General features: G+C 58.5%; 1 protein-coding gene across 2 annotated transcripts in view; it reads right to left on the bottom strand.

Annotated features, from left to right (window-relative positions):
* Positions 1 to 7,899, bottom strand: part of CRTC1 (CREB regulated transcription coactivator 1) — a 66,042-nt gene extending 58,143 nt beyond the window's left edge. Inside the window, exon 1 of one of the 2 annotated variants that reach the window (XM_075549051.1) lies at positions 7,732 to 7,899. In XM_075549051.1, coding sequence (XP_075405166.1) covers positions 7,732 to 7,857 — 126 coding nt within the window. In that variant the 5' untranslated portion in view covers positions 7,858 to 7,899. The remainder of the gene's footprint in view (positions 1 to 7,731) is intronic. The other variant, XM_075549052.1, reaches the window with a different exon arrangement.
* Positions 7,900 to 14,992: the final 7,093 nt, after the last annotated feature.

Genomic DNA, 14,992 nt, shown 5'->3' with positions numbered 1-14,992 from the left:
GATGTCTGCCCTGGGTTGGGGGAGCGGGCCAAGCGGGTGCCGCGGCTGAGGGGCACATTTCCGGCGGGAGCATTCAGACACGGACTGTGGGGTGATCACACACAGGTGAACTCGGCCAGCATCACAAGGGAGAACGTCCTTTTGCGGACTGAGGCGCGCCTGGCCCAAGCCAGGTGCAGGGATCCCCGGCTAGAGTGAAAGAAGACGGCCAGCAGCCAGAACATGGGCGCAGGACTTTATGAACAAAGACCAGAGGCGTGCGCCGGCCCTCGGGGTGGAGGTGAACAATGGAGGGCACTTTCTCATGAGACAGACGGACCTCGTCAGGTGGCCCCACGAGGGGGCACAGTGGGGAAATCGCTGCTTTGCCGCAGGTTGGCTGGGGGGGGGGGGGCTGGGGAAAAAGAGACTCTAACCTGGTGACACGCACGGGTAAAGCCCTTGGCTGCTCACCGCAAGGTGGGTGGTTCGAACTCCCCCTGCCCCCCCCCAGGCCTCGCCACAGAGTCTCTCCTGGCAGCAAGAAGGCCCTGTGGGGCAGCCACAGACACGGCGACAGGTTTGCTGTGGGGTCTCCAACCAGGCTGCGGGGGCGTGGCCGGCGTTGGATCGCACTGGCATCAGACAGGATGATTTCCCGGGCCTCAGTTTCCCCACATGTGAGATGAAAACGAAGATCCCTGGCGTGTGGGTGAGGGACGGAAAGAGGAGCCAGGCAGCAGCTCCGTGGTGTCACTGGCAGGGGTTCCGTAAGCGGGGATGGCAGGTTCGTCACCCTCCTCTTGGGGCTCCGAGGGGCACCTCAGCCCCCTTTAGAATACAACCCAAGCTCCTCACGCACACTCTTCCTGTTCCTTACAGCCTGCAGGGGGGTGGGGGTCCCTCCTAGCCCCGCCCACCCAGTTACTCTGCCCCAGCTCCTGGCCTGAATTCCTGACACGGTGAATGAAGAGTGGGCACATGAGATACAGCGGGGAAGAGCAGGCATGCATCTGTCAGGGAGTGCACACCCCACCCCACTCCCACCACCTCCACCCCCCTCCGATGGGGACCACACAGGGTCGGGGTAGGTGGAGTCTGAGTGCCCTGAGGCTCCTATAACAAAGGACCACCAACTGGACCACCTCTTCGGCTCCCCTACCTCTCATAAGCATGCTTGCTGGATTCAAACCCACCCTGTAGGGAGCCCGGGGCCCCGGTGGCCGGTGGCTGGCCGGTTCTTTGAGCTGCAAACCACAAGGTGTGCTGTTCGCACCCGCCAGGCACTCCTCGCGGGGAAGATGGGGCTTTCCGATCCCTTAAGGACTGACAGCCTCAGAAGCCCCAGAGGGCCGCTCCCCTGGCCCTGCAGGGTCACTAGGAGGGAGGCACTGGGAGGCAGTCTTTCTAACCAGGCCGCCCTGGGGGCCGAGCTGTGGATAAGTACTGGACTGCTGCTGCCTCTGGGAGCCAGGTGAGGCCGGCCGCTCCGGCACAGTCACGGTCTCCGAAACCCGGAGCAGCTGGACTCGGCTGCAGGGCCAGTGAGGGCGAACCAGGTCGGGCACCTCCCAGCCAGAGGCGCCTGAGAAGCTGCGATGGCGCTGGGTCTCACTCTGGCCATGGGCTCGAGGGGACCGACCCTGGAGGACATCCCATTTGGAGCGGCAATGGCTCGCCCCAAAGAGAAAGCAGCGCGGCGAGCTGGGTCGTCAGTCGGCACAGGTGCTGCAGTAGGGGGTCCAGAGGGGGAGCGGACTGCAGGAGCCTGGGGGAGTGGACGACTCGTGCTCCGTGAGTACACGCACGGTTGGCTGTTCAGACACACCAGGGGCACTGAGGAAGAAAGGCCTGGTGATCCGGTACCGTGAAAGTACAGCCAAGAAAACCCTGTCGGGCTCGCGTCTCCCATGGCGAGGGCACTGTTCACAGGCGGCTGGGCACGGACGTGTCTTTCTGGACAACTCCATTCACCTTCCCGTGCGCACACTGGGCACCCCTCGGTACACTCTGCGCTGGGGCTCATGGGAAATGGTGGCCACAAGGACGCTCAGCTCATCCGCTGGGCGGTGGCTTAGAGGAGCGGGAATGGAGGCCACAGCCGGAGCAGCTGGCACCCTGGGCACAGGGCCAAGACGGGTGCTGCCCATGGTCAGCTAGCCTGTGTGCCGCCGATCTGTGCCTACATACAAGGCCCCTTCGCCAGCCTGAGCATGCCCAGAGCCCAAGGAGACCAGGACACGCCCTCCTCTCCCTGAGCGATACAGGAGCAGGCCTGCCCGGCACCACAAACAAGGGGCTCAAAGGCCAAGGTCAGACGGGAGCCCCTGTACATCCCCACCCTTCTGGGCCCCCACCTGTCCTGTCCACAAGCTCGTGTCACCCCTTGCATGCTTTGACATGTCTGACCCCCACATCCCAGTCACAAACGCCTGTCCCCCCCACACACATACCCTTGTCCCTCACACCTGTCCGCTCGAGCATCCATCACCCCCACCCTTGTCCCCAACAGTTCTGTCTCTCCACGTCGCATCCCTCTGGGTCGCCCCTGCGTCTGTCCACACACACACCTCTCTGCCCCTCCAAGGCCACCCACGTGCGCATCCATCTCCCATGTCCTCCCACACGTCCTGCCCCCCATGCCCCATCCACATGCACGGCTCTCCCCACTACCCGTGTCCAACTGCTCCCACACATGCAACTTTACCCCAGGTACATCCATCCCCCACACGACTGCCCACCTTCACACCCATCTCCCTCCCCCCACACACACACACATCCACCCCCGTGTGCATCTCCCCACACAGACATCTGGGTGGCCCTGCCATCTACACCATTTCTATCCCCACAGCCGCCCTCCTACTTTAATCAATGGACCACCTTCCCCACCCGGATGCCTGAGGCTGCCTCTCACCACCTCCCTGTGTCCCCTCGGGCTTCACGTGGGCTCACTCACAGCCACAGCCACCTCTTTACAACCGGACACTGTGGAACCGAGTGTCCCCAGCGGTTTCACATGGAGGCACCTGAACCAGCCATTCCTCTCCTGGCGATCGACCAGTCTCTCGGAGCAGGATTCCCACGGCCTAAGAGGTGGGCACAGCTCTAGTGCCCATCAACAGGTGCTACAGAAACACAATGTGGTCCAGCCACACAGCAGAAGGTCACTTAGCCATCAAGAGAAGCTCTGACACCTGCTGCAACATGCTCGCGGAGTAAAGGCAGACAGAGGGCACGGATCCCTGGTTCCATTTCTGGGGACAGCCAAGCAGGCACGCTGGGAGGAGGGAGGGGCTCGCAATGACTGCTGCCCGGCCGGGGTCTCCTTTTTGGTGATCAGCACGTGCTGAAAGTAGTCAGAGTGCTGCTTGCCCAGCATGGCGCCTGGCGCACTGTCAGTGGGAGAACGGTGGGTGAACGCTATCGCAGGAAAGCTGCCCTTCATAGGCAGAGCCTCTCCTCCAGGCTGCTTACCTGGTGGGGGGCCACCTCCTCCAGACCCTCACCGGTGTACTCTCCTACCAGCTTTGTGGACCCCTCCTCTAAGTCCTTACACCCCCAAACCCTCCCCACAGGGCCTCTGCACCCACTGTCCCCCAGAGCCTCCCCGCAGGTGCTCGGGGAGAGAGTCTCACTGTTGGGGTGCCAGCCCTCTGCCTTACGCTCTGCAAGCCAACCTTCACCATGGTTCTCTCCCAGGCTCCCCAAGAACATGGCCTCGTCCACTGAGGGGCCTCCGGCCTCCACACAGCCCCTGGGACGCGGCCGACAAGTCAAAATGCCCTTCTTGGGCTCAAGTGGAAAGGACATGTCTTGAAAACAATGAGAGCACAAATCTGCTCGACAACGGATGGACGGATGGATGGATGGCGGTAAGAGCTATGCGAGCCCCCCCATAAAATGATTTTTTAAAGTCCTTCAGTGGCGAGAATGAGTCACCCCTCTCGCCGGCCCTGACTCCCAGTGACCCAGGAAGTGCACAGAAGGAAATGCCGCCCAGTCGGCTGCCCGCCCCCAGACAGGTGTGAGCATGGGCCCACGGCAGCACCCCTGGAGCCTGTCCGGCGTCCCAGCCATGCACACACCTCCGGGACTAGATAGGTGGTGCAGACTGAAGCCCAGGTCTCTCTTGGGGAAGACGGGAGCATTCCCTGGGCCCCTCCCCAGCGCTGTGGCTAAGTGAACTGAGAAAGCAGCCCACCAGCTGCTTAGCCCACAGCCCATAAACAGTCTCCTCAGTGATGAGATGGGGGGGGGGGGAACGGCTGAAACCTAAAGACACTCCCACTGCTGCTGCCACCCAGAGTTGACACCCCCACGGGAACAAGGGTGCCCTCCCTGCTCCCCTGTCCCAGGAGTGGACATGCCACCCTCCAGCCTCAAGAGCAGAAGGGCAGGCACTGAGAGGCCACGCCTTACCTATTTGCAGGTGTGGGCCACCGCCTGGTGTCTACGGTTTGAAGGAAGCGTGCCCCTGGTCCTGGGGGCAACAAGTCTCTGGGAACCGGCTGGAAATGACCGGTAGACCTAGCTGACTGCCATAAGCTCGTCCCATTGCCCAAGGCCACTGCCTGCCCACACCCCGGGAGGTCACCCCAGGCTACACTCTAACGCAGGGTCGCTCACCACAGCCAGAGGGGGATGGTGAGGGGGGAGGGTGGGGGGGGTCGTCCTCTGTACACAGTGGGCTACGGAGAAGCATCCCTGCTCCACACATCCTCAAAGCCAACAACACACTCCCACTGCCAGGCATGACAACCACAAATGTCCCCATACATCACAAGTGTCCCCTGGGAGCAGAATCGCCCCCAGGTGAAAACAATGCTCCAAATGTTTCTACAACCCTGTGGAAACTCACCCAGGGCTCAGTCCCCCCAGCCCCCATATCCACTTCCCCTCCACCCCAAGCCCAGGAGGAGGGAAAAAGAGGGTACGGGGAGATGGGGTGTGGGGATGGGGAGAGGGGATATTCTGAAAACCTTTTCTCCATCCATCAGCAATCAACACAGATAACCAGTGCTGCCCGTTCCTAAGGTGGAGTATTACACAGCCACAAAAATACCCCAAACCCGCTATGCGCTGCAGCACAGAAGGACCTGGGAGACGCTGTGCTGATCCAGGGAAGCCAGTCACAAAGGACCACATACTGTGTGACCCCATCATCATGAGACGCCCGGAACAGACAAACCCACAGGGACAAAAAGGGAAGGCAGAGTTGCAGGGGCAGGGGAAGGGGGAGGCAGGTGCCTGTACATGGGCCCTGGATCTCTCCTTCTGGCTGTTAAAGACGGCGGCGATGTCCACACAGCTCCGAACACACTGAAGAGCGCTTGCTGCGCACTGGGGGAATTGTACACTACGTGAATTATATCTCCATGGAGCGGTGACTTCTCTTACATCTTTTTCTACAACAAGAATCCAACTTCAACCGCAAGGCCGCAATCCGACCCCCAGCCCTGACCACAGCCACAAATGTACCGTGGCTCCTCGTTCCTGGTGCGGGCCAAACACGCCACCAAGTGCACGCCGGCACGGCAGGCGCGGTGAAGCTATTGCCCGCCCCTCCCAGTCCTGGCTCACAGGGAGTGTTCACATTGCAAGCTTACATTTGTTCATTCCTTCACCCATCATTCGTTCACCCACCACCTCCTCTTGTGCATCCTGGACACTCCCACGAGGTGCTGGCGCTGAGCGCATGTGCACATCCACCACGCAGCCCGAGCAGACAGACACGTGCTGAACAGGTGCATCAAGGTGAGTCCTTAAGCGGCACAGCCCAGGGAGAACGAGCCCTGGTGGTAGAAGCCCCCAGGCAGGAGCTGGGGCTGCACTGCTGGTAGGTTCACCTAGACTGGGTCTCCTCAGACTCAAGCAGGTGGTCTCTGAGAGTCCACCCAACCCCCCCTCCAGGCCTCAGGTGCAAGCTGGAGGCCCCACGGCTCCGCAGGATGAGCAGCTGGGGTGGCATCCATCCAGGTGAAGGGGCTCAATTCCTTGGCCCACATCTGACAAGCGGGGAAACTGAGGTCGGAGAAGCTTGAGGCCCTCGCCACCGTCACGTGACCAGAGAGCTGAGACGTCCACTCCCGGGCCAGTCAAGCCTCTGCTCAGAAGCCATGATGGCCTCCTGATGATCCTTCAGTAGGACACCTAGGCCAACCTGAGGGGCCCTTCCACCTGGTCCTGATGGACGTTATCCCAGTGGAAAACACATCTCTGCGGGACACATGGGTGATGGGCAGCTGTCCCTACTTCAAGCTCAAAGACAGGCCACAACCCACCTTCCCGGCCCGTAGGGGACAGCACCCGACCCTTGCTTCGGGAGTACAGCAGAGAAAGATACAGATCTCACCTCTGGTCCCCACGGAGGCACCCAGCCTCCCCTCCTACACCCACGGAACACAGGTATGGACAGCAATGATGTAAGGGCATCTATTCGCCTCAAATAGCCATAGTTTGGGAGTCCCTGTCCCCCTGGGTAGGAGCCCTGGTGGTGTAGTGAGAAAGCATTCAGAACGTTCAGCTGCTCAGCGCAAAGCCAGTGGTTCGAGCCCCCCAGTTGCTCTGTGGGAGAAAGATATGAATCTGCTCCGAGAAGAGTTCAAAGCCTCGGCAGCCCAAAGGAGCAGTTCTAGGCTGTCCTGTCAGGCTCCTATGCGTTGTACTTGGCTCAGTGGCAGTGAGTGTGTTGCGCCTCTGAGTAATAATTATATGGGGATAACACCCCCTCAGGGCGCAATGATGGGGTAACACCTGTTCCACACCCTCCCCAGGTAACAAGTTAGGAATGTCCATCACACAGCAGTTATGCGAGTTCACCTGTCTCCCTCAGGTAGCAGGCAGGCACCTGTCTCCACCGCCAAGTAACCATGATGCAGGAGCACCGATCTCTACAAAGTAACACTGGGGTGGGCCTGTCTTCCTCCAGGCAGCAATGATGTAGAAACCCCTGCAATGGTGTGGGGTCCTATGCCCTCTCCACCTCCACCCCTATCCCCAGGTAACTAAGATGGAGAGCTTTCTGTCCTCGCCAGGGATAAATGATGCTGGGGGCACTTGTCCCTGTAAGTACCGAGACCTGACCCCTCCAAGTAGCAATGATGTAGGAACACTTGTCCCCTCTAGATGGAAACTATCTAAGGGCACCTGTACACTCTAGCTAGCAATGATGGGGGAGGAGGTGCCGTCTGTTGTAGGTAGCAATAATGCAGAAGTACCTATCCCCTCCAGGTAACAGAGATATAAGGGCCCCTGTCCCCTCTAGGTTGCAATGATGTGGACCCCGGTCCAGGCATCAACAACATAGAGTTCCATCCCGTCCAGGTGGCAATGGGGTGGGGGGTACCTGGGCACCTGTGCCCTCCAGGTGGCAATGAATGATGTAAGAGTCCTGTATCATCCAGGCAGCAATGATGGGGGGAGGCGCACGACACCTGTCCCCTGCAGGTAGCTATGACATGGAGACACCTGTGCCCTCCCAGGAGCAATGATGTACGAGGTCCCTGTCCCATCCAGGTAAAAATGATGTACAGGTAGATCCCAGTGCCCTCCAGGTAGCACGGTTGCAGGGCACCTGTCTCCTTCAGGTAGCAATGATGCGGCCCCTGTCCCGCCCACGACGTCCAGAGGGTGGGGACACCTGTCCCCAAGCCACGCACACCCCGCCCCCGCCCCGCCCCCCGCCGCCCGGCCAGCGCCCCCGCCTCGCTGACCGCCCCCTCCCGGCCGGGGCCGGGCCGCGACACCCCTTACCCGCGCGGCCCGCGTCAAACTCAGGTCCTTCATGACCTCCTCGAAGGCCGCCGTCTCCTCCGCCTGCTTCTGGTTGTGCAGCGCGATCTTCTCGCTGAATTTCCGCGGATTGTTCGAAGTCGCCATCTTCTCGCTGCCACCTCCTCCTCCTCCTCCTCCACCTCCTCCTCCTACTCTTTCTCCTCCTCCTCCTCCTCGCCCCCCACTCGCCCGCGCCACCGCGCAAGCGCAGACCGGGCCCGCGGGCGGAGGGCAGTACGCAGGCGCGCAGGCGGCTGGGCGAGGGCGCAGGCGCACGGGGAGGCGCGCGGCGCGGGGCTAAGGCGCATGCGCGCGCCTGAGACGCGGGCCCCCAGCGAGCGACTGCACCGAGAGTCGGAGGGGGCGGGGGCCGGGGGAGGGCAGCTAGCGAGTAGGACTTCTGCGCGGGCGCAGTGAGCCTCCGCCGGCCTCGCTGGACAGCGGCCGCCAGACCGACCATTCATTGGACGAGGTCCTGGCGGGCTGGGGGACCGGATCCCCCAAGAGGGAGACAGCAGGGGCGCAGACTCTTTGCAAGGGTGAAGCTGGCACCCTCCGAGAACAGGGCTCCCAGCCCCAGCTTTGAAATCGTGTATTCAGTTTCAATAAGTGCATGCTGATGGCACGCCTCATTTACTCCAACGGCGAATGCGTGTGTGCGTGCAGTGGAGTATTTATTGAGCGACTGCCACACACTGGCAAGCCAGCAAGCGTGGTCCTGCCCCTATGGAGCGTAAATTAAAACGGAGATGGGCTAGAGGGAGGGGCATATGTGAGCTACAGCCTGATCTTTGCAAGCAGAGGCCCAAAGGTCTATCGTCCTTTACACGCCCCTCAATTTGGCCAGTTCTGCTTCTTCCCAAAGCCCAAACCATTACCATTCAGTTGGTGCCATCCAGACGGCTGGCAACCCCGTGTGTTGCAGAAGAACTGCTCTGTGGGCTGTCGTCTCTGGAGCATATTGCTAGACCTTGCTTCCATGACACCGTTGATTAAACAAATCAGACTCAGCCATCGAGTCGATGCCAACTCGTGGACAGGGTAGAACTGTCCTGTGAGTTTCCAAAACTGTCGCTGTTTACAAGAGTGAAAAAAAACCCATCATTTTCCTATGGAGCAGCTGACAGCCTCAAACTGAGGACCTTTAGGATCGCAGCCTGAGGTATAACCACTGCGCCACCACCAAGGCTCTGCTTCATGAGCTTAAATCATCAACTTCTGGGCTAGTCGTTGAGCACAAACTGAGCCATTCACAACCCAAGGACTTAAAGAACAGACGTGACAGCCCCTCACGTGCCTCTGTGTGAATTTTGCCAGTGCTGTTAAAAAGAGTCTTGGTGGCGCTATGGGCTAAGCATTGGGCTGCTAACCGCAAAGTCAGTAGTTCAAGCCCACCAGTCGCTCTGCAGGAGAAAGATGAGGCTGTCTGCTCCCATGACTATTTACAGTCTCATAAAAGGCAGCTCTGCTCTGTCCAGCATCGGGTGGCTATGAGTCAGAATTGGCTTAATGGTAGTGGGCTTGCTTAGGTTTGTCCTGGAGGTGCAGTGGATTAGATATTGGGCTGCTGACCTCCAAGCGCCGTTCAAACCCACCAGCCCATTCCACGGGAGAACAATGAGGTGTGCTGCTCCTGTACAGATGTGGTCTCAGAAGCCCGTGCCACTCTACTCTGTCCCATACAGTCCCTATAGGTCAGAACAGACTCGATGGCACTGAGTTTGGATTTTGCTGGAGAACCCCAGCTTCGCTCAAGGTGCTCAAAGAAACATCCAAAAATCCCACTCACGGAGAGGAAGCAGGGTGTCCGCATGTGAGGGTGCTCTGGGATTGATCTATTCTTCCAAGCAGAGGGACTCCGCCTGCCAACATCAGGAGGGGTGTTAGCTGCAGAGAACTCGGGGTGGAAGCGGGGTGGGGGGCTGGCCAGGGGGAACTTGAAGCAGCTGTCATCATCACACGGCAAGCACACTGTTACTAGAGCGAGGGGTGGCTGGAACGGCTGCTTAGGGAGATCACAGGGGCCCCCGTCATTTTCCCAAGGTGCTTGTGCTCACTCACGCGGTGCAGCAGTTTAATCAAATGTCCATTGACCATACTACACACTCTCACACACCCACACACACCTGCTCATATTTAGTGTCTTGGGTGTCACCACCACCTTGACTTTCTTTCTTGTTCATACTGTTTGGGCCACTTTCAAGAACTTGTCTTTGTTGCCTAACATGCATCTGCCCAAGATGACCTTTTAATGTTACCACCCAGCTGTTCTCCGGGAAACGATGCAACGATGTTCAGTCCCTAAGATGTAATGGGGCTAACCTCACCACCCACTCTCCCCTCAAGTGCAAGGCTTGGCCAACCAGCAGAGCCTACTGCTCTGGCCACCATGACTGGCTACGGGTGGGCATGTGCCCCAGAGTGTCCAATGAGATGCAGTTCTAGGATTTTTGCTGGTACCAAGGGAAGGGGAACCCATTCTCCCTGAGGGCAGCTGGTTTAAGTTGCCATCCAGAGGTAGCTGGCCCAAGAGAGGGAACTCACCCAGGAAAACAGAGCCCAAAGATAGAGGGACAAGGTCATCGGAGTGCCTGGGCCCAGCCATACCTCAAGCTGGCACCCACCTTTCCCGCTACATGATCTAATCATTTAGCTCCTAGCTGGCCTAAGTCTAATGTGGCTTTGTCCCCGGCGCCGACTGAGACTGACGCTCCGAGGGCTCAGAGGTGGGTCTGGACATCCTGCATAGATGGCGTCTAGTTCTGTCTACCGTCCTGTGGGGTTGGAGAGGAAATGGGGAACAAGAAAGGCAGTTTCCCCTAGCACAGCACATTCTAGGGCCAGGACTGGAACTCAAGCCTGTCTGGGGGTAGCCCCTTTCTTTCCTGAATGGGAACTTTGAAGGTTTCCATGCAGTCAATGTGTGGCAGAAATCGCTGGGTGGTGGAAACGGTGAGCACCCCCCCCCAACCAAGAGGTTAGAAGTTCAAGTCCACCCAGAGGTGCCTTGGAGGAAAGGCCTGGCAACCAGTTTCTGACAAAAACCAGCCCCTGGGAAACCCTGTGGGGCACAGTCCCACTCAGACACACAGAGACCTGTCGTGAGTCAGACGTGACTAGCCGGCAACTGGGTTTGCTTTTGTTTGTTTTATTTCAAATGCGTCAAGAGCGTGGCTCAGAACAAGTGCTTGACAATGCTGGTTATATGGACCACTCACAGAGTAAGCCCATTTCCAGACACAGAGAGATAGAAGGTTCAGGGGGGTGGTTGGAGTGGTATCAGGGCACCATAAGGTGATGGGAGGGGGCATGCCTGTTTGAGCTGAGGTGAGGAGCCAGGCCAGCCCTACTCAGCCTACTCAGCCCACACCCGGCAGTAACTCAATCCATCCTAAGCCCCTGTGATGAGTCAGAGGAAGTGGCCAGCCTTGCTTATTGCGAAATGGCCTGACCGTGACCCAAGCCCTTCTCCCCACTCCACTGACCCCAAGGAGGCAGCAGCTGGCAATCCAGGCAGAGCCCGCTCCCAACTTGTCCCCTATGTCTTCCTCTCTCGGGAAGCTGCTACAGTCCCTAGTGCCAGCCCCAGGGGGCTTCAGGGCTGCTCCCCAAAGCGGACCAGGGAATCTCTGTAAGCCAGACCTGATCCCACACGACCTACCAAAGTTAGAATAGTCTCTTCTGGTGGCCCATGCTGCCTGTGTTCTCACTCCAGCTGACCCCCATGAGGACTTTGCAGGTGCCCGGCCCTGGGTTTGGACTGTTCTGCCCGACCCTTTCATCTCTCAGGCCTCTCCTCCCCCGAGACCCTTCCAGAGGGCCCTGGCTGAAGTGGCTCCCACGTCTGTATGTCCTATGGCCCAGGAACGCCTGCTTTCCAATAGCAACCAGGTCTGGGCCCCTGCCTGCACTCCCGCAGTGAGCGGTGGTCGGGAGTAGAAAGTATGCTCGCTTGGCAGCGGGCTGCCTCAAGAGCTCCATGTGGCGTGAAAAGAACACAAACGCATGAAATTCCCTTTCTCTTAAGACTTGTTCTTTAGGCCAAGGGCTCTGAAAGCCTTAAGCCCTACTCCCACCTCCACCCTGTTTTAAAAGCTCCCTTTGTACTTAGCTGTCCTTGTGGTCTCCTCAGGTCCCAGAGCCGAGACTAGCATGCAAGGAGGCGTTCATTTTCTGCCTGAGAAGCTCCTACTCATCCTTCAAAACCCACCTCAAATGCCCCATCTTCTCAAAAGTTGCCCCTTCCTGATCTTCATGAGGACTTCATTCCTCACTCAGGAGTACCCAGCATGGAGTCCCTCACCTGGTAGCCATGGCCCCACAGGGCTGGGAGTCCTGATGACTCGCTTCAATTACCCTGTCCATATCCAAGCCAGAAAGGGGGGTGAAGGGGCTTCCTTTTGCCTAAAGGATTTTCTCTCCTCTGGCTCACAGCTCCAAGTGGGCCCTTTTGTTTCTTGTCTGCTCCCCCAACATCCGGTTGTCCCCCTTTCCTTTCTCATACCTTCCACCCAGCCTTTCTGGCCTTGCCTGGGGGCCTTCGAGCAGGCAGGCAGGCCCTTTCCTCTGCACTCAGGCCCTGGTGCTCTTTGACTTGGAACCTCTAAAGGCAATCTGTTCTCCCTGCGCACTGTGGACCCCAGCTCTGCTCCGGGCAGCTCTCAGGAAGATTAAACAGACACTGCCTGCAAAACCCTTAGCACCTGGCCGGCCTGCTTCTGAAAAGCTCTCAGCAACTGTCAGGGAGAGCAGTGCTCGCTGTCATGCCTTGCTTCTCTGCGCTTCCTTATTTGGGGTCTTCGTCAATCCGGAGGTAAGCTAGGGCCACCAGAGCAAAAAGGCCGAGGAAAGCCAGCTGGTGTGGTCACCTGAGGCCCTCCTCAGATGGTTTTGCAAGGGCCAGGTTTGAGGACACCGAGAAAGGAAGAGCCTGTCGCCAGACAGAGCCAGCGCCCACACTTTCTAACCCAGTGGGAGACCAGTTGCTCTCCACCCCACCTTGGATAGCCCATCAAGGGGAGATGCCCGGAGGTCAGCCGGGGTTCCACCTCTGTGCACTGGCTCTGTAGATGTCATGGGAAGGCCAGCTCCAGGTGGCTGCCTGGCGTGGGTGGACTCTGGTGGTGGGAGAGGTGCTATACTCTTGGCTCTGTCCCCTGGGACCCTTTTGCCTCAGCCCCAACATCTTTTCCAAAAAGGATATTCACAAGCCAAGCCCCCATCCATCCTGCCAAAGAGGGGGGTCCCAACATTGAGGAGCAGGACCTATGGAAGGGCAAGTGGCTTCTTCTGGGTGCTGGAGCATCTGGTTTCCAATGGGAGCTTGTGGAGCCCCCCACAGGGAGAGGGACAACAGGGTTCCCCACCCCATCCCAACAAGCCCCAATTACCTGCTCCTGTCTTCTTGCCCTGCGTCTGTGACTTTCTCTCTTCTAAAAGTGACATAGTCCCCACCCTGGCGGTGGGGCTCAACCCCGTGACTTGTTTTGGCCACACGGCACATAAACTCAACTGCTGTGAAGTCGATTCAGCCTCACAGCAACGCCACAGGTAAACCTGCTCCAGTGGGTTTCCAAGACTGCAGCTCGGCCCCGATTTTGTGATTCAACCACGTAAGCAGTGCGGGGTCCAATGGCACAGGCCCTGATATAGGACTAGGCCTTGAACCCTGTGACTGCCTATGACCTATGGCACACAACAGATGTGATCCAGTGTACCCTGCTTGTTTGTTAAGGGGCCCTGGTGGCACCGAGGGTGGCACGGGGTTGTAGTCAAGGATGGTAGTTCAAACCTACTGGGGGCCACATGGGAGAAAGATGAGACTCTGCCCTCAGCCTGACTCCACAGGGACAGTGCTACCCTGTCCTATCGGGTCATGAGGAGTCAGCATGGGCTCGCCGGCAGTGAGTTTGGATTCTGTTATGTTTATGAGGCTATCGGTGTGCTGTATCTTAAACCGAACCACTTCTGAGACACAGAGTAGAGAGAGGAAACCAGAACTGGAGACAGAGGTCACCAAGGGAGGAAGGAAAGAAGTGGAGCGACAAGGATCTCTCCGCAGAGCCGAGGCACCCCCCCACCCCGTGAACTGGTGCCCTGAATTTGAACATCTAGCCTCTTGACCTATAAAATTGTTTGCTGACTTCACCCACTTGTGGTATCTTTTACAGCAGCATTGAGGCATGAAGACAAGCTCCCTAGCAGGATTTCAGCTCTGAGTTTGGGGCCGGGGGGTGGTGTGTGTCTTATGCCGATTCAAACCTTTTCTGGGTTTGGTTTGTACCCTTCTGGTCACTAGCTAGTAGCCTCTCATGGTGTCCCTTTGCTGGTTACACTGGACGGGCCAGTTTCTGCCGCTTGCAGACCAAACCCCCAGCTGATGAGAGGCAGGGAGCCCCCAGGCAATGCTCTGGGTGCCCTGAGAAAGGTTGAAGATTAGAGTGTACCCCTTGGAAGAAGGGCTAGAACTACTGCCGAAATGTCAGGCACCGGAGCCTCAGGGGACACAGAGCTGCTTGTTGGGGGTGGGGGGAGAGGGCTAGACACCAGTGGGAAGAGTTTAATGGTGATGGCTGAGGGCCAGGATGAACGCCAGCGAAGTGTGCATGGGAACAGAGCTGGAGAAGTCTGTCCCATTGTGCATTCACTCTAAGGGGCAAAATGCAAAACCCTGAGCAGAGTGTCCTCTGATTCACATGGAGTCACCAGGAGTCAGCGTGGTCTTGCCGGTAACTCTTTGCCAGGGGCTCTTTGGCCTGAAGGCACATTCAGCCACTCGTCTCTCCGGCACAGACAGGGTCGCTTCTTGTAACAGGAAGTCAGAGGTCAGGGCCAGGCAGTGTCCTGGTTCCAGGTTTCCCGATGGCATCTCGGTGCCTCTATTAACATTCTCCTTGTGGCTGCAAGGTGGCTGTGGGAGCACCTGGCATCAAATCCTCACGTGAAGCAATGAAGGAAAGATGGGGGCAACAAGGTCTTTCCTTCACCCAGACACCCACACCCCACACCCCTTCCTCCCTGACCCCGCCCGCTCAGAGCTGGCTGGCCAGATCTGGGAAGGGTGCCCAGATCTAAAACAACCAGCCAACACCATCGTCAAGATGGGCTGCACCCAGTGCGCATCACCCCCAGGCCCAGACCCACTGCTGGCACCTCACAGGTCAGGGGCGGGGGTGGAGGGTGAGCCCAAAGGGCTACCAGCAGCCACAGGATATTGGTAAACGCCAAGCAGGGCCCCCAA

This window comes from Tenrec ecaudatus, chromosome 1 (assembly GCF_050624435.1).
Source record: "Tenrec ecaudatus isolate mTenEca1 chromosome 1, mTenEca1.hap1, whole genome shotgun sequence".
NCBI classification, from domain to species: Eukaryota; Metazoa; Chordata; class Mammalia; order Afrosoricida; family Tenrecidae; genus Tenrec; species Tenrec ecaudatus.
Note: the sequence above shows the minus strand (reverse complement) of the source record. Positions and strands in the feature narration are given on the sequence as shown.